The following is a 27,040-nucleotide window of genomic DNA, read 5'->3' as shown; positions in this document are numbered from 1 at the left end:
TTCACATTTTGAAATTTTGGAGTATGCAGGTATGTGATGCGATGCTCAGTTATGGCTCATAAGTTGTTGCAGCAGTTTTTGGGTTGATATCATTTATTACACACCATTTTTAACCACTCAGGATTTGAAAAAGGCTTAAAAGGTTAAAAGTCCCTCCAAAATACCACTTTAAAACGCCAAGACCTTGACGAACACCACATTGCATTTTTTTTAGGCAATTGGATGGATCACTTCTGCATTTGATCTTATTGTCAGTAAACCTCAGAAAGCCATCCGCCCTCTGAATGCCTGTGAATATCCTGAAGGTCACTATTGGCTGTTTATTACTCATTTAGAGATGACCAGATTGATCCGCCGCTGATCGTTAGCAGCTGATATTCAGTGAACATATGTGATTAGGATCAGTGCTCTCTAGCCGCTGATTGCGAAAGCTGAATGATGTTACAAAAAGACGAGCCACTATTCAGATGAGACAGTGTCATTGTCACATTCTAACTAAACTCCACGTGAACAAGGCTTTTATCATGAATCATTTGCAGGAATGTGTTGTGGAAAATGTACTGACTCATATTCGTGGACTCTTATCATGTTCCACTCTGAAGCAGCTGAGTCACCTGTGACCTCTAGCGGTAAATTTCGTATTACCAGTCTGGTTTGGCTCAATATTAAACTGACCTTTAATACTGCTATACCAGCTGCTATAACCAAACAAAACAAGACGATCAGCAATCGGGCTCTGCTGCCAAAAAAATGTGATCGGGGCATCCCTAGTCTCACTACAATGAAATGGCTACTATGGGGAATAACTTCATCAAATTCGAATACGGTCGGGCTCATTCAGTCGACAAGAGTATCAGCTTTCTAGTCTTATCCATACTGTTTAGGGACCCCAGTGTGCTGAAGTGTAGAAACAGAATAGGCAGAATTAACACATTTATACTTCATCCAAAACATTTTTTAGCTTTTGGAGATTTCTACAAGAATTAAAATTTTTCTTCCTCAGGATCCTCAACGTCACTACTGGGCATTTTCCACCGGCACATTTGGCCAAGCCAAACCATGCCTCGCCAAATTGCATTTTCCATTATCACTTTCAGCGCACCGAGCTGCACCAAGCCACAGGGGTCATTCTTAAAATAAAATTTAAAATGACTACATCACTGCAAAAGAAAAGCTAACAGCGTCCCAGGCACTTATTTGCTGTGTGTTTGCAGTGTGTATGTTGCAGCTAGGAGGTTGTTCTCATTTCCTGGGGACTTTGAAAAAGTAAATAGCAGACGCCTCGATGCCTCTCCAACCAAGCGACCAATAGCAGGACTTGTACCAGCAGTGTGCATATGGTGAGTCAGACCAGTTTGGTACATACCTCAATAAACATCACATCATCATGGTTTTGATAGTTTTTTTTTTTTCAAGTGAACATGAAAATTGTAATGCAAAACTGATAATTTCCACTAATTGTGTCCTGTATCGCTAGCACAACATGTCATGGTTGGTACCAATAGAATCCTTAGGTCTTCTAGTTTCATATAATACCAGTATCTTCACTCTAGCACTCTTTAAAATGAGCCTCTGATATTGGCTGGGGATGTGGACATCCTTGCAGAGTTGAAGAGGTTAACTCAGGGATATTTTTCCGCATGTAATACGAAAGTTCAGTTTGAGTGATTCAGCAAGAATCCCTTGTTTTGTTGAATGGAACAGCTGTAATCCCATCATGAACTGTTGGTTTAATATTGATGGAGACCAACTGCTGTGTTTGTGTGTGTGTTTGTGGAAAGTCAAACATCAATATCCCCATTAGGCTCTTTTTGCTTTCAGCTATAGGTCATTTGAAGCCATTTATGTAATTGAAAGTGCACTCAAAACAATTGGTGGCCTCTTACTTCTCCCCAATCCTCTCTCCCTGTCTGTCTCACCACTTTCGTCCTTCATCTTTAGTCCCAACAGTCTTTTATAAGCCGATAATGTGACTTGTTTGGCTTTAACAGAGTTTAAAAACACACCAGCGGAGGAATTGTTTGGACATTTGTATGATTTTGTTTCTTGTTGTTTGAGAGTTCAGATTATCCTAACAACAGCCCCCCTCCTTCTGGTGTTGCTTCAGTTGATTTGCAGCATCTCGCCTGATAGAAAACAAGATTTAACAGGAATCTGGGCTCTGGGTTTTGCCTGGAATCCTCTGGAATGCTTGTGGTGGGAACAGGGTTTTTTCTCCGTGGCATGTTTACGTGAAACAAGTGGGAAATAAAATAAAGCACGTATCTGCGACTGAATGTCCTCCTGGTTATGTTCACAAGAAAATCTTATCTGGCTTCATCAAGTAAACATTTATCTTCAGTCACTGGTTTGGCTTGTGCTGAGTGGATATTAACATGGGAAGATGCAAGCCAGGGCATGATCGGAAACGTCCAGAGATTGCAGCATTCATCTGCACTTTTAGTCTGACTTCTCACCTGAAGTATGTTCGTTGTAGGGTATTTCAGCTGGCAAAAATATAGGATTCGAAATCTTGCAATTGTGTTGAGCAATCAAGTGCGGATTGAGCTGTGTCTGTGTCAGGCTGACAGACAGCTGAAGATAATCAATACCCTCTTCACAGCGCTGGCACTGCAAGGTAAGCAAAACAGATGTAAACATGACTCAGGAGTGTGTCATGTTTCAGTCATGGGGCCTTTGTTTACTGGTTTTTATGTTACATTTTATTTGTTTTAAACAAATCAATAATTTGTTTGACCGTATTAATTACAGGTCTGTGATTTACTTTATTATTAAAAGTTGACTCACAGATGAAAAATAAACTTTTTATTCATCATCTAATCATATAGACTAAATATATGTCTATTTACCTGCCTTTATAAACATTATTGATGTGAACGAACCTTCAACAGCATCAGAAAACATTAATAACGTAGATTAAGTTGTTGTCTAACATCAGTCACTGTAGTAAAAGATTTATTGATTTGTGAGTGATAGCAAGCACCAAACTTTAACTTCATCTCCAGTGATAACTTGATTAATCGGCCAGACGATTAATTGGGCAGATTATCTGGCATTTTGAGATGATTCTATTGGCCGATGCCGGCACTCAAGAGGCTGATTTAAAAAAAAAATGTCTGCAGACATTTCTACAGGCAGTCTTTCCAGCATGACTGCTGCAGAACAATGTTAGCGCTTTTCCTTGTGAATTTTTGGAAAGTGGTGAAAAAGTTTTGAGCCCTGTATAACTCAGGCACCCTGCATTAATTCAGTCTAAAACAACTTGATACTGGCCAGATAGTAATGTGCATGAAATAATGGGATACATACATGACTTTTCTTATCTTTTTGTTTTGTTATCGTCATTATTTATCAGCCATCTGCTGCCCTGCTTTCTAAATATTGACATCGGGCAAAGACAAACTCATTCTATTTATCCCATTCAGTCCCATGCCAAAACTGATTGCACGTGGTCTTTTTTCAGAACAACCATGAAAGTAAAGAATATTTGCTGTTGCAGTCAAGATTTATGATGGATTGTGTACAGCTGTATATGTGTAAGATTTAGATCTGCCTATCAGTGATAGATCGTTGTGCTTGTAAGGACTGAGCTATTGATATGTTGACTGATAAATCACTCACTTTAACAGTGGCTAGAATAATGGTATCTGACTGGGACTGATAAGGTTCAATTTTATTGTGAGGGCGACGCTTTACCTGGATGACAGATTGTATGTTTTAATTATCTGTGGTGTGTGCTACATAGTGTGTGTGTACACATACAAGGGCTCTGACTCCGGCTTTCTAATAGTCTAAATGTACTTATGCAGGAGCACAGGGTTGTACTGATACCTGATCGAACTGTGTATCAGAGTGATGGCAGGTGGGAAGAAACTGTTGCTGATTGATGTAAAGTAATCTGTAGTGCCTACCAGAGGAGAGAGGCTGGATCAGGTTGTGTCCATGGTGTGCGGGATCTGCACCAAACCTTTGTGTTAATTCCATTTAAGTATTTTTTTTAAATAGTTTTCACATGAAAGATTAGTTTGGCTTTGTATTGTTGCAGTATGGCTTGAAAAGCTGAAAAGAAAGATATTCTGAATTGCACATTTGCAATAAAACATTCTACTCTATTTATATTTGTGGTATTATGCTCTCAGATCAGAATTTTTTATCCATAAAATAGGACTGCACGATTTGGTAAATCAAATTTGACTGAAATTGCAATTGCGTTGTGCAATACGATTAGAGGAAATGGTTTGTTTTGCAGTAAAATCATGATGATGTGATATTTATTGAGGTCTGTACCAAACAAACATGTTTTCTTTCATCTGGAGAACAAGATGTTTAGTCCAGGTCATCTCTGCAGCACTACAGTACCGCCTTATTAATGCTGTTACTCTCATGAGGAATTCTGAGGAATTTTCACTTTTTTTTTTTTTATAGACTAAACAATTGATTGATTAATCCTAAAAATTAATTGGTAGATCAGTCACAGCCCCTCTAACTCTCTCTGTGTGTGTGTGTGTGTGTACACTGTTTTAGCAGGATGGTGGTAATGTGTGAAGGTGACAAACATTTTGTTTGCTTTCTTTTTAAGCCTATAGATTTTTAAACACAAGTTTAAATACCTTAATGAGGACTGAAGTACTAAAATTCAGCATTTGTATGATTTGGTATTGGGTCTGTGGGTGAGGGGTTAAACTGGAGAGGAACTGACTGTCATGGCTATCAGGTAACCGTTACCATGGGCAGCCACTACAAGCATGTAGTGGGAGGAGGATATTTTTTTGTCTGGGCCCCTCCCCCGAGTGCAGCATGTCCTATAGAAAAGACACTGGGTGTGAACTACAACTGTTAGGTTCCCTCCCTGAACCTAAGTGAAACCACATTTGGGGAATGCACTCCTACACATTCACAGACACACACACACACACACATACACGCGCATTCACACAATCACTACCACACACCCAGCCTCAGTCATGTAAGTCGCTCAAGTCAGTGCTCCTTCCTGTTTTTCACTCGTTCCGTCTTCTCTCGTGCCGTGTTTGCATAGACTGGACTAAAGGAGGAAGTCCAGAAAAAAAAAAGTTTGCCCAGGAAGAGCCACAAAACCTGGTAAAGAGGAAGAGAGGGACCCACAAGGAGAGCTCACAAGGACTTTCAGGAGGAGGTTTTTGTTAGTGTGCTGACGCTTGCCCCCGGGGTACACACCATGGGGGCTGTGAGAGGTGTTGTTAGGGTTGAAGGGAGCAGAAAAGTGCCTTCAAAAGGAGAGGACTGATACAGTCTTTGATAGTCAACTCTACTCCAAAGAGACAAACCAGATACCACCTGATGGATTTTAGAGGGAAACCCTACCCCGAACCCTCACAGACCGCTGAGGAATAGACGTCACACACACAAACACTCTCTCACACATGTGAGTGGGACAGGAGAGAGTGGCTTGGAAGGAACATGGAAGCACTGAGAGAGTCTTTTCTGCATTTAACTTTTCAGATGTCAACGTATAAGAGAGCCACGCTGGACGAGGAGGACCTGGTGGATTCCACCGGTGATGACATCTACCCATCATCACCTATGCAGGTAAACACCCTGTGCTAAAAATAAACTAATGCATTACTGCCAGTACTTAGGAAAAATGTAGAGGCCCGTGAGGGTTTTATGCCATATTGAAAATTAACTCCTGTCATGTCATGTTAAAGTCTTACCTTTTCAGCAAAATGTAAACTAAAAAAGTGTCTTTGGTTGCAGATGAACATCCACTAATTTTGTGTCATTGTAGGTGTTGTTTTGAAAAGTTTTAACTGGGGCATGAAGCCATTAATCCAGCTCAATTTTCGGCTGAAACATTGTATGTCTGCGCCTTGTGGGATGTGATTTGTTGACTAACACTCGTGATATAATATCAACTCTCTCGTCTTTTGTTGTTGAAACACATGTTTCTTTGGAGGCTAGGATTTCAAAACTGCTCCATAATACTTTACAGAGAACAACCTGCTAAACAGATGCGTCGTGCTGCACTGTGAGGGTTGAAATATTAGATGAAGCTTAAAGAGACAGTTCATCATAAAATCAAAAATCCATATTTTACCTCTGGCCTGTGGTGCTGTTTGTTCATCTGGATTGATTTGATGTGAGTTGGTGAGTTTTGGAGATATCAGCTGTAGAGATGTCTGCCTTCTCTTGAATATAATCGAACTAGATGGCACTCGACTTGTGGTGCTCGAAGCGGCAAAAAATAGAAACGCACACAAATTCAACAGCAGTGTCTCTTTCCAGAAACCATGACCTGGTTACTCAAGGTAATCCACAGACCTTATTGTGAGCAGATTCAATGAATTACTTTATTTACATGAAACTCCTAACAACAAGGTCTGTGGATCATCTTGAGTAGGTTACTGTTCCATTTTACTTGAGTGAAGGAGGACATCTTTTCCGCAGATATCTGCAACCCTCACCAACACACAAAACTATCTAGATGGATAATGAGCACTACAGGTTAGAGGAAAAATATGCATTTTTGTGGGGTGAACTGTCCCTTTAATATCTGTAGTAATTAAATCATGCTAGTCGGGAGAACAAATTGATAAAAGTTGGATGATTTGTGTGTTCTCCAGACTTTTATTTGGTATAAAACCACATTGTTATGTTAAATGTCATTATTTTTATCCGAACAATTTAACTTGACGTTATTGAACCATCTTTTATAGTTTCGTAAAACCACCCATTGTGCGGTTCACTTTATGAACCCTAAAATTACCTTCATGCTGTGACTCATTTTTTGCAGGATCAGAGAAACGGTGAGTCCAGCTCTTGTTTCAGCAGATCTGTGTGTAATTTTGTGATGCACAATTCACTGTTTAAAACCATTTTTAGAACAAAACAATGACTCTTTCTGAACTAATGCCAACACGTGTAACTTTTTAAGTGAGGATTTTTCTTCCTGTAAGACCTTAATAAGGTTTAAGCTTTATTTATGCAGAAATTCCCGCTGGTATCAAGATCTCCTTTACTGGAGATCGCATAACAAATTACATGTATTAAACATAACAACAAGACAGTTTTATCGTACAAAGCAGTCATCACACACACACACGCACAGACACACTGACTAAATCCTTTAAATATTAAACACTGATTTGTGTCAGGCGTTTTGGCCTGAATTTCTGTTTTAAACAGTCTAACACTGTAGACCTCTGCACTTCATCCTAGAGTTGGTAGTTTTTAACAACATATTTTGCATGTTGTAGTCAATTAGCATATTGTGCATCTAACTTTTGATAACAAATTCAGATCAAATTTCACATCTTTTCTTTGATACCATGCCCGTATCTGCAATCTGTTTTTGATAACTGCTAAATCTTTTCAGCTATTTTTCAAGCAAAAATGTCAAATTTGCTGGTTCCAGTTTCGTTCTTTGTCATTTTGTAGACGCTAATGAAAATGTGCTGTCCTAGTTCTAAAATCTTTATTCAGAACAAGGAGCTGACTTCTTTCAGTGCACTCATTCCTCAGATACTTGATTTGACCAGAAGTGTACCTGAGGAGCTCGAACAGAACTCTTTATTCAAGACCTTGACATAATAATCATTTTATTGTGGTTTTCAGGGTAATAAAATGCATTTTTGAGAGACTGCAATAAACTGCAGCTGGAAAGCGCAGAGGCTTGGCAGCAGGATTCTTCTCTCAATTACACTCAGTTTAGGTCCAAACCAACCTAACACACTGAGCCTATGGGATTAAGAAGCCACTGTGGCTTTGGCATTTGATTCGGCCACATTAAGTTTGACTGTTGAACTCTCATCTGAGCTAATAGCAGTAAATCGGATCCTTATATATACACTTCAGGGGTAATTGACTTCCACAGGATGTACGTGAGGTCCAAGATCTGGCATTTATTTACAGCAGCGATACTCAAAGACCGGCCAGAGCGCTAAACGTGCCCCATCAAAGATTTGTTAGTGACCCTTGGAATCATTCCTGTCGGAAGTAAATTCCCTTTTGGCAGCCTCGGCTAAAGCAACATTCAGTAGAAAAAAGTGCAAGAGCAGGTTGTGTACGTGCAAGATCCACTGCATCAGTGTTTAATCACTGACCACAAAGTATGGACTTTCCTCCAACGTATAAATTCTGTCATGTTGTGTTTCTGTTGTCCTCAGCTGACTCGTTTCATTGACTTCACCGCCATTTACAGGTGAACCACAAAAGCAGCAGATATGGCTCAACAGGATTATTGTGTCTTTTCCCGATCTGGGGCAAAAGGAAAATATCCTTTATGAGTGCATGTTAGCCTAGAAGTGAGGGAACAATAGATGAATGCTTAACCTTTTCGGTGTGGGAGGGCCGAAAGCGTCATAATAGAAAAGCCATTGTGCTTTGAAACCAAACCTGTCATCAAATCCCTGAGAAGCTGTTTGACTGTAGACAATGTTTTCCACACTGTACTAGTTCCACAAATAACATGATTAAGAGTGTGTGTTTATGTGTTTTAAAGCTGATTTAAAAGTCATTTTATATTTTTTAACCAAGCTAAACCTTATCAAGATTTACTTAATCGAAATTATTAGTTGTAGTTTAGCAAAACCAGGTTTAAAATGGTAAATTTAAGTTTCTTAATGTAAAAAATAAATTTGAGTACTGTCAGGGCCCCATAAGTATAAAAGAGGAGGGAAAAACGTTTCAAAAACTTTTGAGTGCTCTGAATTGCTTAATAAAACATTACATCGTTTATTAGCCATTAGCCTCCTCTTGATGGCCAAGCAGAGAAACTTTAATATCTTGTCTTTTGAAAAATCTTGTTGGCCAAATTAATGAGCAATATAGCCAAGTAATAGAATATTAAAAATGGACAGCAGCACATTAAGGTGAAATAGACTGCCAGGCAGCAACTGGCAGACTGTTTTAACGGATCAACCAACTGGAGTGTAAGAAAGAAGAGACACGCCATAAAACTTGATTGAATTGTTTTTGTCCCTTAACCAACTTTGTGTTTGTTAAGTGATTATTTTGCTCAATCCATCTAAAAAAAAGCAGCCAATTTAAAAGTTAACCCTTCTCAAGGTTCAAAGTTAATACTAGTTAAAAGTTCAAGTTCAAAGTTAATACTGGATCATATTTTAAAGTGGAGTTTAAGGTTTTGGTGCAACAGAATTAAATATAATATTGGTTTATAGTAAAAAACTAAACTCGAGATTTAAATTTAATCTTTCTTAATTTAAGCCTGTTTTTAAATATGGTGCAACATGATTTAAAGTTTAGCCATGATTTAATGAGGTTTAAAAGTGAATCCTTGTTGGTGCTACTCAGTCTAAAGGTTTTATTGTGTGTCTGTGTGTGCGCAGGTGACTCTTCTGCACGGCCGAGGTCCCACATGTTGGCCAGACAGGACACAGAGAGAGAGGAGGCTGCTGTTTCTACTGTGTGTGGTGTCTGTGGGCCTGTTCATATCTCTCATCACAACCGGGGTCTTCTACAAACAGAGTGAGTTCAGACTTTTATTTAAACTCGGTGGTGACATACAGTGAAAAGAAACACCTGCGGTCTCTGTGAGGGTGCCAGTTACCAGGGGACTTTTGATGAAAACTCAGTTTGTTTTGTCCTTTTTAATCTATTATATATATATAACGCCTGTTATGCCTATTTGCTTTATTTAAAAAAGTTAAAGGAAAAGATTTATACCCCTCATGTCTATCCATTACAGTAAATATTAAGCTAGCCAGCAGCTCGTTAGCTTAGCTTGTAGTGAATACTGGAAACAAAAATCCACCTATCAGATCCTCTAGAGATCACAGAATAACACATTATACCTCATTTGTTTAATCCGTGCAAAAAAACAAAGTGTAAAAATGACAATTTGTTTTATGAGGGCTTATGTGCCTGAATATTTTTTGGCGAAGAAACAGGCTGATGAGATATTTTTTTTTGTTACCAGATTTTGTTACCCAGGCTAGCTGTTTCCACCTCTTTGAGCTCACGGCGCACCAATCAAACAAATCCAAACAAAACAGTTGAGCACACTTAACAGATCAAACAGTTCACTTTAAAAATTACCTGACTGATGTCTTCAAGTATGCAAGAAATGTCAGAATACCAAAAGAAAATCTGGTACAAGGGGTGGTGTTTAGAAGACAACACAAGTGAACTTTTCATCTTTGTCATGAGTTGGAAAATGAAGACAGATCTGGTCTTGTAATCTTATAATTATTTATATTATGTATTCAAGATATAAGATAAATAACCTCAGTCAACACAACAGTAACAAAAAATACACAACTGTACCAGTGTGTTTACCGGTAATACTGGCATGCCAAGCTGTGTTGCTATGGATACTCATAAAACATACTGTTGGGGAACCCGACCCTTCTTTAGTCCTGCACTTTTTTGCTCTGTGCTGCAATAACAGCTGAGAAAATTTGGTATCACAGTCAACTTTTTTCTTTTCAATTATTATTATATTAAATTAACATTTACTTTTTAGTATGTACTGCAGCCGCCCTTACAAAGTATGTACTGTTGCATGCAGTATGCATACAATTGGAACCTCATAATATGGTGCCTTAAACTTAACCTACACCCAACACAAAGGATTGTGGGTCAAAATAGCCAGACAAGCAAGCTGGCTTGCATACTGCGAGATGCAACCGGATGCAGAAGTGCATCCTGGTATTTTTGACATACTGCATTTGACGTACCATGTATTGGGACATACTAAATCTTTTTTCTGGAGTACTAATAGTATGGTAGTATGGTACTGGAGCACACAGAGGGTTACATCTTAAGTTAGCTAATATTAGCAAAATGCTAGCTAATTAAGTAACTAATGATTGATGTGGATTAGCTAGTTACTTAGCTAGTGTTTTGATAACTTAAGGTAATTTGAGATTTGAATATATGTCGCTTTTACAGGTCATCCAGCAACATTTTTATCCATCTTCAAAATGTGGTTTTCTTTGAAACATAGAACTGAAACAGAGCTCTAAGTACAGGAAACTGGAAAGGAGGAAGTAGACCAAGGAACCAAGTTCAACTGGAGAGCAGGACGAAAGGAAGTGGAACTTAGGAAGGGTGAATTGTCCATTTGAAAGCATGGCAAACTGGCCAAACTTTATCAAACACGAACAAACACAGACTGAACATGTCGAAGCTGACCAAGCATCTCCAAACTAAGTTGACCGGCTGCTTGCTCCAGCTACACCTTTATTGTACAGACATGAGAGTGGTGTCAATTTTCTCATCTAAATTTCGGCGACACAGCAAGTAAGCATATTTCTCAAAATGTCAAACTGTTTATAATAATAAACAAAGGTGTTTTGTGTCTATAAAGCTACTGAATACAGGAAGGTAAATAAAAAATACAAAAGTCAACCCGCATTCATCTTGTCTGAAGATATTGCAGAAGAGGTGCCCAGGATTCTTCTTGTTCTCTAATGAGTCATGTTATTAAAATGTTAAAACATTTGGAAATGTCTGATAAACATCAGTTCTTGTTACCATCTTTGGAAATAAGTTGGAAGCAACATTGGACCCTTCCTACATCCCTCCCCTTTTTTGCTCTGTGTTTCAATAACAGCTGAACAAACTTGGTATCTGTCAACTTTCTCCTTTTCTTGATTCCTGTACTTACATGGGCTTTGTGCAAGACTAATCTCTGTTGAAAATAAACTGAAGATTCTGTTAGGGGACTTGTTATCATGCCATGTGTCCACATTTTATGTTAGCTAATGTTAGCAAAAGTTTTGTTTACTTCAGCTAGCCCTTGCTAGCTAATGTACATGAAACATCAATTACTTAGATAACTAGCGTTTTGCTTACATTAGCTAACTTAAGATGTAAATATATGTCACTTTTACAGGAAAGGAGAAAGTTGACCAAGGTACCAAATGTTCTCAACTGTTATTGGAGAGCAAAGGGGAATGGGGCGGGGCTTATTAAGGGTCAAATGTTTTCCGGTCTCTGAGGGGCCTGTTTACTGAAACATTTCCTAACTTCTTGTCCGATCTTAACTGAGAACAAATCCTGACTTCCTATTACAGAAGCAGTTCCTAAACTTATGGCTGTGTCCTATCCTATCTCAGACCATGTATCTTATCTTAACTTAAAAACTTTTAACTAGAGCTGTAAACTTAATTCTTCAGTTGGCACTCAATCTGTCATGCCTGTATCTGATAGAAAGTACATGAGACTGCATGTACCACTGCTGACGGACGAGATCGCTGACATTCAGTTTTGGCTTTGAGGTTGAGGCATTAATCATATCGGTGTAGGAGAGGAAACCCCTTTTTGAGGGTTTTTCCTGTGGAGATACTCTAGCCATTTAATCAATGTGGCACGTGGGACACCCCCCAAGATGAACAGAAGTAGCACATCAATCACATTCAAAATTATTCGCCTCTGCAGTTGATATATACCCATTAATAAATGGTTCAGGAAATTTAAAGCTTTGTCTTATGGTTTGAGTAGCCTTTCAGTCATAATGTTTGTTCTTCACTTAAGACATTTTTCAGTTAGGGTGATTCTGTGATATCTAATTTCCTGTAATGAAATAAGATAAGGAAACATATTTCTGTAATACCAGAAATACTAAGTGTCATCCTAAACTCAGATAAGACAGGATTTCAGGACGTTTCTGTAATGAGGCCTCAGTTATTTAGTTAGTATCAGTCCCATCATGAAATCTAATTGTGTATGAGAAGGAAGTAATAAAGTGTCCAGTTTTAAAAAAGACCTGTAAACGCCCAGTCAGCCTCCTCACACTGAATGTGCACGTATCTCTTTATCTGTTCATCCACCTGAATAACCACAGGGCTGTGCTCGTTAATACAGTATATGTGGTTTATTATTTTTAAACCAAAGCCCCACCTTCAGCTAAGCTGCCTAAAAACAACTCCGAATCTCTCCCTTGAGCTTGTTCATTACGGAAAAAGGGCTTGTGGATTTGCCATCACATCCAGGCAGCGACGTCTGATCTGCGTTGGTTTCCTCAAATTTACCATGGGAAACTTAATGCCACTTCCTCCCATTCAGAACCGCATGTCAGATCACACGTTGAAATAATAAAAGGAACAAGGATGAATTCTCCACGGGGCCCTAACCTCATCGTTGCTCATAACTTTGGCTCCGTCCGTCTCTGTCTCATACCTTATATGGAGGATAGGTGGCGAAAGTCTTTACTGTAAGTCGAGCATTAGAGGTGACTTGGCCCCCGAAATTGTACTTGCACTTACACTTCTCTAAACACTCGGTCTGGCTTTCGAAAGCTCTTCCTGTTAAACAGCTTTTGTGTTTAGACTTTAAAAAGTAACAGAGAGCAGCCAAAAGCCTCTGTGCCGCCCCTCTAATCACTTCTGCTTAACAATGTTCTCGAGAACACAACATACAAAATACCCATTCTCTGGAAGTCTCATTCAGCAAGTAGCACCGACCAGGGAGCGCTGATATGTGTCTACTGGCCAATACAATACCCTTTAGAAGGAAGAGGAAAGGGACAGTTCACCCTAAAATCAAAAACACAACCAGTATTTTCCCTCTTACTTGCAGTGCCTTTTATCCATCTAGATTGTTTTGGTGTGATTTGCTGAGTTTTGGAGATCCAGAGCTGTAACAATTAGTCAATTAATTGATCAATCGATCAAAAAGAAAATTAGTTGCCAACTATTTTTACAATTGATGAATCGTTGCAGTAATTTTTCAAGCAAAAATGTCAAACATTTGCTGGTTCCAGCTTCATAAATGTCAGAATATGCTGCTTTTCTTTGTCATTTCTGACAATAAATTGTTTTTTGGGTTTTTGACTGTTAGTTTAACAAAAGAAACAATGTGAAGACGTCATTTTGGGATCAGGGGAAATGTGATGAGCATTTTTCACATTTTTTTGCCATTTCCGTAGACTAAATGATTAATTGTAAAAATAATTCGCTGATAAATCCAGGGTTGTCATGATTCTCCAGATCCATGATTCAGTTTGATCTTTGATTTTAAGGTTTAACAATTTGATTTTTGATTCTAACATTTCTTTTAGCACTGACAGCTATGCCATTGTTAGATTATCGAATGGCATAGCTGGCAGTGATCAGCAGATTATTGCTTTTATGCTCCGACTGTCATTTGCATACATTTTACTTCCAAATTCCTGTTGCCACCATGTTGCTAGAGTCACAGAAAAGTGTTAAGAGTCAGTCAAAGAATTAGATACATGTTGAGCTGCTTAGCTGCAGGCTAATGGTAAGCTGTGTCGACTTTGAAGTGTTGTTTTTTTTCTTCAGACATGCGCAGGATGCACGTGTATGTATGTGGGGACAGAGGAAAAAAACAGGAGAATCGCTGGCCCAGCTTTTAATTTCGATTTTTGAAATTGAAAGAGTTGTGACGCCCTCAACTAATTATGAAAATAATCATCGTAGGCCGCAGACGTCTGCCTTCCCTTGAATAAAATGGAAGTAGATGGCACACACGCCAAAAAATGCTTTAAACAAACTCAACAACAGCGTCTCCTCCCAGAAATCCTGACCGGGTTACTGAAGATGTATCACTGAGCGGATGGAAGCGTGCATGGAGAGGCTCGTGCTCGTTCTAGCCCGGGTTGTAAACTTTAATGTTGTCCTGCTCGACCGAGCCGTAACCTCTTGTCCATCAGTAGATACATGCTGTCCCTTTAAAAAATCTAGATGCTGTCATCCATGATCCTTAACCTTCATCAGTTAATTACTTGCTGGTTGGCAATAGTTAACTTTTGCCTCCTACCAAGACAAAGTCATCAACCATCTCATTTCACTTAATTATTTATAAAGGATTTATACAAGGAGAAATATTCCCTGCAGGTTGTGTATCTTGGCTGTCACATCTTATGAAATAATAGTTTCCAGATGGTCTGCAGACCCACACGTATATTTGGATGTCCTACCTTGAAATATTTCCGATTATCCTTACTGATCCACAAAAATGACAGTGTTTCCTGTACTAGAGGGCTGATACAGCAGAGTGTTTGAAAGTGAATCATGTACAAATGAAAAAGTGTTCTTTACAAAAATCTCTTCTCCCGCAGCTCACCCGGGCTTGTGCCTAACAGAGCCATGCATCACTGTGGCCAGCGCGGTCATGGGAGCCCTGGACCGATCCGTAGACCCCTGCCATGACTTCTACAACTTTGCCTGCGGGGGGTGGGTGAAGAACAACCCCCTCCCTGAGGGCAAGTCCCGCTGGGGGCCTTTCAGTAACCTCTGGGAGCACAACATGCTTGTAATGAAGCATTTATTAGGTAAGTGTCCATATGTAAGAGTCCAGTTCATTGTCCTCAGCTGCCTTTACCCCAGACAAAGGTGTAATGTGTCTTTTTACAGCTCATTTTGCTTTTCATTCATGTTATTTATCTTTTATCTTTCCTGGGCAGAAAACACAACGATGAAAGGTCTGAGTAAGGCTGAAGAAAAGGCCCAGCGATACTATCAGGCCTGCATGAATGAGGCCAAGATAGAGGAGTTAGGAGCTAAACCACTGCAGGAGCTCATCAGCCAGGTATGCTTCGTTCATAAAGTGTGTCAATATCAAACGTGTTCGTCATTTCAGTCCGTCTTCATTTCTATTAAAAGAACCAGTTTCCTTGTATACAGCTGTCTCTAAATGTGTCTGCCTGTTTCAGATAGGAGGATGGGCCCTGACTGAACCCTGGGACAAAGACAACTTCCAGGAAGTTTTGCGCATGGTGTCAGCCAACTATCGCACCTCGCCTTTCTTCACCGTGTTTGTCAGCACCGACTCCAAAAACTCCAACAGTAACATCATCCAGGTGAGAGGACCAGAGATTTTACAATATGCATTTATCTTAAATTAAGAACATTTTGGGAAGAGGTGATCGAGACACTTAAAGGCCAAAGATCAAATGGGCAGCAGATCAAATAAAACACTGATTTTAAGTCTGAGGAAATAAAGAATGTAACTTCAGGGTTAAAAATGATTCCCTGGTAGCTCAGTTGGTTGTACTGAGGCTGTGAGTCTTCTGTGTGCCTGCAGCCCTCTGCTGCATGTGATCCCCTTTCCTGTCCTCACTGAAGTTGTCCTATCAAAATAAAGGCATAAATGCCCCCCAAACATATCTAAAAAGGAATGATTTTATTTTAGGTAATATTTTTAGATCGTATCTCAAAATAATAACTTTTTTATCAAAGAACTCATTATTTTGAGAAAGTTTAGTTATCATAATGACTTACGTGATAATTTTTTTCATCACATTGGTGGAAATGGGCTTCTACAGCGAAAGACGGCACAATGAAGAGACAGATGCTTCATAAAGGAGACAAGCATAACATGGCTCTAGCTGTTTGTCACTGTTAACAGACTCCAGTCTGCAATGTAAACCTCAGAATTATAGAGTAACATTAGACTTCATAAAAAAAAGTTTATATCATGTCGACCCTTTCTCGCACTCGTTCACATGAGCATGTCTCTCTCTCACGCTCTCCCTTTGTTGCAAGTCATCACACTTGAAAAGCCTGATACTTTTCCAGCAGTTCAAACAAGGTCAAAATCTAACCCAGCCCTGGTTATTTGTGCAACGTTTGACTTAATGTTGCCCAATCAGAGTCTCAACAAAAGGCACTGGTGGCTAAAAGCTGTATTGGCAGAGGAGTAAACGGTGAAATCGTTGGTGTTGGTTGGTGCAGTGCAGGCAGGGCATCAAGACCACTGTGGCCACAGAGCATATCGTTTTTTGAGGGGCATGGCAGCCATGGCTGTAGTCGCCACCATGAAATTTTTGGTGTTTTTTTTTCCAGCAAAATCTCACAAAAGATTCAAAGGTGGCACCACTTGGTCGAACACCAGACGGCATTGATTGAAGAGCTAAAAATATCTTAGAAATATTGCAACAGCAGCAATTAAATGCATCACAATTAACTGGTTAAAATCCGATTCCCCCACATACAATATGTGAAAAGTGGAGAATGAATATCAATTGTTTAAGTTGCTGAAACTGAAACAAAAACAAGTGTTTTTCCCTGAAACTTTGATTGCATCCCAGTAAACTTGCATGCGTGTTTGAATCCTCACAGCAGATTCCCTCCAACAGAAGCAGCTTTAACAGACGTCCCTCAGGGGACAAGAGTTTTATCTCTGGGGACAAGCCACTCGTTATCACAGTGCTCTTGATTTCACACTGCGAGTTTGACATGAGAGTCCATTCCTTTGTAAGATGTCATGAGTCCATAACAAATGGCACTGATAGCATCTGCGGCGAGCTTCTGCTTTTAGCCTGCATGCTGGCATCACAGGATTGAAAACAAAAGGTTGTTTGTGAGCGCGGAAACAGAGGGTGAACTGGAAGTCATAAGATGTTTGTCTTGTCTCCAGGTGGATCAGTCCAGCCTGGGACTACCTTCACGGGATTACTACCTCAACAAAACAGCAAATGAAAAGGTACAGTGGGTGAATAATTTATAGCATTTCACTGGTTTCACATGGATGAAGCGTGTACTGTACACTTTTGAGAAGTAAAAGTAAAAGATTTTAAAGCTCAAGTCAGGTCATCAAATAAACATCTGGAGTTTTCTTTGCTAAAGACAAAAAAACTACTTGGAATTCAGTTGAGAAAATATCCAAAGGCTCGCTGTAGATTTTTGCAAATCAAGTTAAAAAATATTAAAAGCTCCAGGGGAAATACTCTGCATAGTAGCTTGTATTTGCATAGTTTAGGATTACTCTCATAATTGAATTTGATCACACACCACCACTCCCACCTCACCGCCCTGCCTTCTTGGACTTTGCAGTATCTGACAGCATACCTCAACTTCCTGGTGGAGTTAGGGGTCCTGCTGGGCGGCTCCGAGGAGACGTCTCGGACGCTGATGCAGGAGATCGTGGACTTTGAAACCACTCTGGCCAACATCACAGTCCCTCAGGAGGAGAGGAGAGACGAGGAGCTCATCTACCATAAGATGGAGGCCAAGGATCTGACAGTAAGTGTCACCTGGTTTCCAAATAAAACAACAACAGTATACAGGACCTAAGATTATCATTTTCTACTGTGTTGTGCTAAAGGAAGTGATACTTTATACTGTGTGCAAATGTAAATATAAATCTTCAGGATGTGGGACTTTTTCAGCAAGACAATACAGACAAAAGCTCTTCAATTTTCAATTACTGATTAAAGTAATTAAGAGAGGAAAAAACATTATTTCAAGAAGATACCACAACCAAAAAGAAACAAGAATAGGAGAGAGATTTTGACTTTAAAGTATTCTTCTTCTTCTTCTTCAGCAAGATTCTGAATTATAGATGTTCATCTTTGCAGAAAAAATCCATTGTGCAGTTTTTATTGCAATTGTTCACCCCAAAATAAAAATTCAGTCATCATCTACTCGCCTCTAAGCTGATTTAGGGTTGTGTTTATTTTGTTAGTCCACAAAACACTGCTGGAGTTTCACAGGAAAACATTATTGCAGAATCTCCCAAACACCGTACAGTAAGTGAAGGGTGACCAACTTGGCATGTCGGCGCTGTAGGAGACTTGGATCACAACAGACGAGCATTATGGAGGCATTTTATGTTTTTTGTTCTGTTGTTTTGTACGTTTGAAAACTGGTCACTGTTCACTTCTGTGACGCTGTTTTTCTGTGAAACTCCAGCAGCAAAGATGAAGATGGGAACTTTAAGAGGTCATGGATGTTTTTCTTTTTGCTCATTACATTGCTGGGACACTATGATGATCTGGCCGTATCGCTGTGGTTGCTAAATTATTTTCATTTTTAGTATGTGCATTCACCATTGGCCTTTGGATACCTTACTGTCTATTAATGATAACCAGGTCCGAGTCCACCCAAAGTCACACAAAGATGGATCTTTATTACCTGCTATTGGCCCTTTTTGCTAACATTTTCCCCACACATTCAACAGATTTTATGCCAATTGTTTCTAATCTTCTTTTTTTCCAATGTGCTTTATCCAAGAATCAATCTACAATCAATCTACACCCACCTCGGGTCCAAGTCATTTTTAATCCAACGCACCAATATCCGTAGTTGGACTGCCCAAAAGTAGCTTTTAAGATTCTGCAGGCCAAGACCACCTTTGTGTTTTGAGGTAAACTCTGGGTCTTTTCTTCTGCCAGATATATTCTGTGTTATCTGTGTCTTTCCAGACTCTGGTTCCTGCAGTGGATTGGATGCCATACCTCACAGAAGTGTTTGCTCCCGTGCCGCTGAACGAGTCAGAGCCAGTGGTTGTTTATGCCAAAGAATACCTCCAGAAAGTTTCTGACCTCATAACTAAAACAAATAAAAGGTACATTTAATGTTTTTTTTTCCATTTTATGTCAAATAAAGGTATCTGACTGTGTGTTCACTCTGATTTATAATGAGGTAGTAAATAAATGAAATAGAAATGAGGAGATTTACGTAATATACACATATATAAATCCTCCTAATGAAAGGATCAGCATCCAGGCAGTATTGAAGAGGGCAACAAAACATTGAATTTGATATCCTTTCCAGCCTCCTCAACAACTACATGATAATGAAGGTGGTGAGGAAGATGGTGTCTATTTTGGACCAAAGGTTTCAGGATGCAGAGCAGCGCTTCCTTGAGGTCATGTACGGAACAAAGAAGGTGAGAGATGAGATTTTTTTATAGTCACTATAATCCAGCATGACACAGAAAGATTTAAACACTAAGATTGGATTAAGCAGGATAAAAACAGGAGGGTACAGTGCACATTTACCTGCTGGCAGATTCTCATCCAAATAGTTTATTTTTAACATGTTAACATGTTTAACTGAGTGCAAGTGATTAGGCATGACATGCCTTTCTGCTTTTTGCATTAAACATTTAAATGTTTATATGAAGTGTGAAGAAACTAGTACAACTCATTAAATGTTTTGTAAATGTGCTATCAGTCCAAGTGTGTGTGGGCTTTTTAGAAGGCCAGTACATACTGGGAGAGGAAATGTACCAAAGCCAGACAGCTGGTTTTAAAAGGCTTTTCATTTGACCTCTTGTTCTTTTGTGTGAGACAGTTGGCAGAGGGTTCATTTATACTGAATGCAGATAAATGGGAATTGGCATGGGGCAGAATTTTTCCTTCAGTTTGGCAAGACTTTATGAGAACTGTAAGTCAGTGCGCAATGTTGACTTTCAACCTCATTTTTTTAACTACATGTAAAGGACAAACCTGGTTTCCTTAACTGGGGTTGGAGGTTTAAAACAAATATCTGCTCAACACAGCTACATTTCTGCTGGAAAAACCTGATTTCTTGATCTGCATGTGTACCTGGCAGCACAGGTAACAACATGGCTGGGGCGGCAGAACGAGGGGAAACATTTCATGTTGCTGAATGTCCCTGTGTCTGAAAAATAATTACATTGCAGCTAAAACTGAAATAAATGTTGGCTTCCACAACTGAAAAGTAGGCTTTTCATAACATGCATCAAAACCCGATTTTACTCTCTACATCCTGTCTTCTGTATGTGCCTAAAAATGCTTTGACTAAAAAATATAAATAAGAAAATGCTCTTTAAACCAAAACATTATATGTATCACAGTCTTGATTCAAAAATATTATATTCAGGACAGCCTTCCTGTCAGTTTAGGAACCCCAATTTCAACTGCTGAAGTACAAGAAGCAGTCAGACTGCTACAAAATGATAAAACCCCGGGCCCAGATGGGTATATAGTAAATTTTATAAAGCACACTTTCATTTAAAGTTTACTCTGAATCCTTCAGTCATGGCTGATTACCTTCAACTTTATCCAAAGCCACCAGCTGTCTCTTAATAAAAAAAACATGAATATCCTCTCGAACGAATCGATTGTCGACCCATATCTCTGTTTAATGTGGATCAAAATGTCATAGCTGCAATTTAAGCTTCACGTTAACAACAGGCCAAACCAACTCTGATTTCAGCAGACGAATTTGCGTCGTGGTCAGAAGGAACTTGTACAACATCAGGAGACTGCTCAATATAACCGGCTCCCCCAGCCCTGAAACTCCTGAGATAATACTATCCTTAGATGTTGAAAAAGTGTTTGACGAGTTTGAGTGGAAACGCCTTTTATGTCCTACAAACATTTGGCTTTATATCTGACTGTATTACTTGAATCACGTTGCTCTATGAATCTCCTGTTGCTTGTGATTTCACTCACGGTGTGACGTTCCACAAATTTGTTCTCCACCAGGACACCAGACAGGGATGCCCCCTCTCTTCCCGTCGCTATGGTCATTAAACCCTTAGCCATTTGGTTTTGAGAGGAAGGGAGATTTGAGAGAAATTGTCTTTATACACTCTACACTTCCAACCTGATTTCACAATTTACAATTTCATGTATAGCAGATGCTTTTATCCAAAGCGACGTACATGTTTTTGCATAACATTACATTTGCATTACATTGATATTTGCAAGCGTCGTCTGCTATCCATACTGGCATGTTTTGGTCCTGTCTGAGCTCAACTAATTTCCAGCGTTAAAATATTTTGCGTGAACTTTAGCCCTGAACTTCTCACGGCTCTATTTGTCCCATTGGTAAAACATTGTGTTCTGGCCTTTGCAACTCTGTTAGCTATACGCCTCATTTTATTTAAGGGGACGCACGCACACTCTTCCCCCCCTCACACAATAGTTGGCTCAAGGAGATCCCAAATCACGTTAAACAATGATTAGATTTTCACGTACAGACTCACTTATAGACTCCAGTAAATCCTTTGACAATACCTGGAAGTCCTATATCGAGTATCTTAATAAGACTACCCACCTCTCCCATCCCTGTCCTATCCTTTTTTTAGTCCGATGAATGCACTCATTTCCCTCTCATTTAATATCTGTTTTATCCATAGCAAGTGGGAGGACGTAGACCAAGAGCCGGTGGGTCGATAGGTGCAGATTGGGTGGGAGTTGATACAAGTAAAGTTTGATCAGTGTTCTTGTTTATACATTTTGTTGAGACCAGGGTTGTATTCAAGGAAGCGAGTTTAGTGAAAAGAGTTTGTTAGGGAAAGAGAGTTAATTTAATTTCTGTGTCAGTTACTCAAGACTATCTAAAGTTATCGCATTTTTTTTAAACAGCCCCGTCGAGTCACCTGTAGCTCAGAATAAAACCTTTTTTAAAGACTTTATTTATCCACAGAAAGTCCTCCGAGAGGAAGTCCCTCTTTTGCAGGAACAACCTGATCACAATTTTAAACCTGGAAGCTGCGGTCTAATCTTCCGGCCACTGAGCAGCTGCACTGGAGCATTTGGCCTTAAAGGCCTTCCTCAGGGGCAGCTCAGTGGTGCTGCCTTTCAGTTTCCCCACTTAAATTTATTCTGCCAGCTCGGGACGGATGGACTGGCAAATTTGCGTTCACAAGCTTGCTTCTCTAACCTTTAAGCCACCACTGCTCTATTTCCTTCTTTGTTTTTTCCACTAAGATGATCATTGTACATTATGTGTAAATTAAAGCACCACTCATACGAACAGATCTGTTCTTAAGTGGTCTGTATGAGCGATTTAGGAGAACTTGCTGCATTCACCAGATTTCTCATGTTTTTATTTATTTTTTTCAGTTGCAAACACAATATACAAGTTTTCCAGACACGTCGTAGGAGTCTTGTGCAGTTAGTCAGCTGTTATCCAAGCCAATGTTTTTCATTAGTGACTGTATATGTCCTTAGTTTGACGACATTTTGAGTTTGAAAAATAAATTACACCTCATGAGTACGTCGACATTGCCCTGTTTGACTGCATTTCATATTACGATATAATTGGAAATTTACAGATAAAGCCTATCATCACCTGCTGTCAGGTGTATTGGTTGTATATTTTCACATGCAGGTCTATGAAGTTGCTGTCCAGGGAACATCCTCACATATTCTGTCTTCTATCTCTGTGGTGGAAACTTCCCCTCGACCCCCTCCTGCTGCAGTCATTCATTGCCCCTTGCTGTGAGGGTTTATTTTTTTCTTTGAAGCCATTTTCACATCGAGACGTTTCAGATTTATATTTCTCATTTCTTTGCTGTAGCAGGTCCCTTAATTATTATATAATTAAAAAGCAAGAACTTATAACTGAAACTGAAATAATTGAAAGCAGAACTTAAAACTCTGAACTTATCGAGTTCCTCTTTTTTCAGTCTTTGATGCTATTTTCATGAATGAACACTTCCTGATATTTGGGGCAGGAAGTGTAGCGTTCTAAGAAAAATTTAAGATAGGAATACAAAAATGCTCTTGCGTAAGACCCGCTATTTCTGGATCTTCTGTTGTTTTTGATTTTTTTTATAAATGCAGCTTGAAAGCAGAAATTTCATAGACAGATATCTTAAATCCACAGTAAGTCAGATTAACCTTTACTGCTAGCTGCCACTACACTAAGTATACATGAGCAAATGTGTCTCGTTCTAAATGAAGTGAACTGAGCCTTTAATTAAGTACATAGGTCAAGATGTTCTTGTACATTAAATTGATGAGGCAGCAAGTTGTACTTCCTTCTCAGTGAGTAACAGCGAAGGCTCCGGAGACCCAAAGACCTTATCTGAGTAAGATCCTGTTCCCTCGGCCTTGTTTTTTCTACTGGGGTCAGGCTGTAATAACAAACCCCAAACTTTCTACGTGTGTCTCTTTGTCTATCAGTTTAATGTGAGAGGGCGGCTGTGTCTCTTTTTTTCCATCTGTGAACTATGTGCACGGATTTACAACTTGCTCAGAACACTCCTCATTTCCTCGCTCCGACCTTGTTTCCTCTTTATCTGCGTGTACATGCAGCTCCATTTGTCCTTGTCCTTCCTTTCACCTGATTATAACGTTGTCACATCTGGGGTTTCTTATTGACCTGCAGTCAGTAAAGTTGCTGTTCTAGTGTGATTTTGATTTTAAACTTAAGATGTAAAATCATTGTTCTCAGAGAGATGGGGTTGGTATGATGTCCACATCTGTATTGTGTTTGAATCTTGTTCTATTTGTAAATATACTAGTAAAACAGAATGCACAAATTGCTAAATTTCCAGCATATTTCTACAAATTGTGGCCACAAAAACATTTCTGATCATAAAAAAATTACTCAAATTAGCTAATTTGCTCTCATGGAGAATTTTTTGCTTTTTGCACACAAGTTTTCATTGGTTTTGAAACACTGATTCTTTTTTAACTAGTTCAGACAACAGTAAAACATATGACCGCACTTTGTTATTGGGTAAATGACTCTGGAAGTCAAAAGAATATTTTAGCACAGCGAGTTGAAACCGCCTGCTAACTCATTTACATTTTGTTGGTGTTCTGCTGGGCGGCTTGCTTGCATTCCATCAGTTTTGACTATAAATAGGCTGAGAATCTGCATCGGGGGTGCGGTGTCCCGTTGTTGCCATTTTGTCTAGAAAAACACCACTCAGTCCTTTAGATGGGTCCATGTCTCGGCCCACAGAGAGATAACGGCTCAGCTTTGTCACAAAAACACTGAGCTCAGAGGTCACAAGAAAATCACGACCATTTTCCCTCATTTTCTGTTTGTGTTGATTTTCTTTGTGAGATTAATCTTTTACGCACAATGGCTCCTGTGGATTTCTCAGCGGTCTACTTAATTGGAATAAGCTCTTTTAAAAAAGAAACAATAAAGATTTTTTTTAATCAGTGTCAGTTATAGTTTATGTTTTGTATATTCTATATTTCCCAAAAGCCTGTGATGAAAGAAATCCAACTATGTGACAGTTTTGTATCGATTTCTTAATGGCAGATTAAATGAAATCACCTCTGGCAGGAATACAACCAATAGAGAGTGTAGGTCCTCACTTCCTACAGTGGGAGAAATCCATTCATCCATTTTATATGCATGCGTACCCTGATCAGAGTCGTGGGGGGCTGGCACTTATCCCAGCATGCACTGGCACCTATCCCAGCATGCACTGGCATGTATCCCAGCATGCATTGGTATGCAGTGGGTGAGAAGTAAGAGCAGATCGGCCAAAACTATCAGGGCTTCAGTAGTTGAATGTAACTAAGTACGTTTACTGAAGTACTGTACTAATTTGAGGTACTTGTACTTCACATGAGTTTTTTCTTTTCATGCTACTTTGTTCTACTCTACGACATTCCAGAGGGAAATATTATACTTTTTACTTTACTACACTTGTTTGACAGTTTTAGGTACTAGTAACTTTACAAATTAAGATTTTTACATACAAAACATTTTATAAAAGTTTATGAAACAAGATGCTTACAAGTACAGCTAACATGATTAGTTGAATGGCATAAAATTAATTGGCAACTAATATGATATGATCATCAAAAGTTACTATTCCTGGAAAAACAGTTCATTGTTTCAACTTCTCAAATGTGAAGATTTGCTACTTTTCCTGTTTTAGACAAAACAAACGTGACATTTTACAAACCAAACAAGTACACAAATTGATTACTCAAGGCATAATATGTCATTAGTTGCAAATTAGCTCCGCTTCAAGCAACTACAACTCTAAAATGCTACTTGATCATTAATGCATGAGTAATAATAATCTAATGTTATAATATATAATAGTATAACAATCACAAGGGACATTTTACTGCATTACATACTTATACATTTAAGACTTTAAGTACATTTTTCTGATTATACTTGTATACTTTTACTTAAGTAACAATTACAACGCAGGGATTTTACTTTCAGCAGAGTATTTTTACAGTATGTTATTGGTACTTTTACTGAAGTAAATGAGCTGAATACTTCCTCCACCACTGCAGGGCTTTGAAGGAGAAGTAGCGGTCTATTAATAGATTGTTATTCATGTCTTAGTAGTACTCAGTGTTTTGCTTTCTCAGTTTCACTATCACTACAGTTGTTTCTACACCTACACATGTAGCCCACAGCTGAATGATACAAGTCCGCCTCCACTCTTGACGGTTTAGTCATGTTCATTCAGGGAAATGTAGGAAGTGAATAATCGAATCAGACGAAACAGGTTGAACGACGATAATGCTGTTATCGACACCGCAAGAGAGTGTAAAGACGCTTTTTCCTTAACGTGTCTTGATGTGTTCATGTGACGTTGCAGAGCTGCACCCCACGCTGGAAGCTGTGCGTCAGCGACACAGACAGCGCCCTGGGCTTCGCTCTTGGAGCCATGTTTGTCAAAGCCACCTTTGCTGAGGACAGCAAAGCTATTGTAAGAGCTTCAAAGTCCTTCCCTCACAATAAGCTGCTCCCACTGTGAGATGATGTGTGTTTCTGACTCCCCTCTGTCTCTGATTCTGTGCGTCAGGCTGAAGACATGGTCGGAGAAATTAAATGGGCCTTTGAGGACAGCCTGAAGTACGTGAGCTGGATGGACTCGGAGACAAAAAAAGCAGCAAAAGAAAAGGTTGGATAAAGATGTTGTGTATTCCTTCCCCAGGAAGTTTACCTACTGCTGCTCTAGGGTTGTATAAGATACTTATTGATAGTCAGCATATAACACACAGCAGATATTGGACAGGACACCTCACAGCAACACCACGTAAAAAAAGGCCCACCCCAAAACATCAATATCAGTTCAAGTGTTTGTTATATTTAGAATTCATTGCTTTATCATGCGGTCAGACAGCCTTTTCCAACGGGAAACTACCATTAAAAAAGCCAAAAATCACTCTCTCTCTCTCTCTCTCTCTCTCTCTCTAAACGAACCAGACTCCACTGGCAAAATCAGCAATTTTACCTCATTTGATCATTTAGTTTGTTTGTGTTGTTGTGTGATTTCGGGTTAGCTCAGATTCACCAAAGTCACACAGTCAGACAAACAAACTAACAGATCAAGGCAGCAGTATACAAGCAACTCCCGTGTTCTGCAATGTGAAATTAACAATTGTTTCCTGTCAGAAAAAGGCAGCCAGACTCCAATGTAAAGCAGTGAAATTATTCTAAATAGGACATACACTTAAACTTTCTGCTGACCCTGTCCACAGCAGAGCATTACTTAGCTTCCTACACCAGTACTCCTGCTCCACTCCAGCCATCTGCTGTAGGCAATACACTGGCCATTTTTACACAGAAATCCCACAATATTGCCACAACAAGGGATTCCCGTAAAGCCGGTGTAATTTCACTGAACCAAGCAGAGTCAGCGTAAAGCGACC

General features: G+C 39.3%; 1 protein-coding gene across 2 annotated transcripts in view; it reads left to right on the top strand.

Annotated features, from left to right (window-relative positions):
• ece1 (endothelin converting enzyme 1) overlaps nucleotides 1-27,040 on the top strand; it is a 41,308-nt gene that overhangs the window by 7,386 nt on the left and 6,882 nt on the right. The window contains exons 2-12 of one of the 2 annotated variants that reach the window (XM_084739169.1): nucleotides 5,482-5,568; nucleotides 9,327-9,465; nucleotides 15,026-15,238; nucleotides 15,371-15,495; nucleotides 15,620-15,766; nucleotides 17,326-17,391; nucleotides 17,742-17,930; nucleotides 19,112-19,254; nucleotides 19,464-19,578; nucleotides 25,984-26,094; nucleotides 26,191-26,289. In XM_084739169.1, coding sequence (XP_084595295.1) covers nucleotides 5,482-5,568; nucleotides 9,327-9,465; nucleotides 15,026-15,238; nucleotides 15,371-15,495; nucleotides 15,620-15,766; nucleotides 17,326-17,391; nucleotides 17,742-17,930; nucleotides 19,112-19,254; nucleotides 19,464-19,578; nucleotides 25,984-26,094; nucleotides 26,191-26,289 — 1,434 coding nt within the window. Of the gene's footprint in view, nucleotides 1-4,917; nucleotides 5,569-9,326; nucleotides 9,466-15,025; nucleotides 15,239-15,370; nucleotides 15,496-15,619; nucleotides 15,767-17,325; nucleotides 17,392-17,741; nucleotides 17,931-19,111; nucleotides 19,255-19,463; nucleotides 19,579-25,983; nucleotides 26,095-26,190; nucleotides 26,290-27,040 lie in introns of those variants that run through there. The other variant, XM_084739162.1, reaches the window with a different exon arrangement.

The sequence above is a fragment of the Lutjanus erythropterus genome, chromosome 2 (assembly GCF_056507025.1).
Source record: "Lutjanus erythropterus isolate fLutEry1 chromosome 2, fLutEry1.hap2, whole genome shotgun sequence".
NCBI classification, from domain to species: Eukaryota; Metazoa; Chordata; class Actinopteri; order Lutjaniformes; family Lutjanidae; genus Lutjanus; species Lutjanus erythropterus.
The sequence above is the reverse complement of the archived record's forward strand: the minus strand, read 5'-3'. Positions and strand labels throughout refer to the sequence as shown.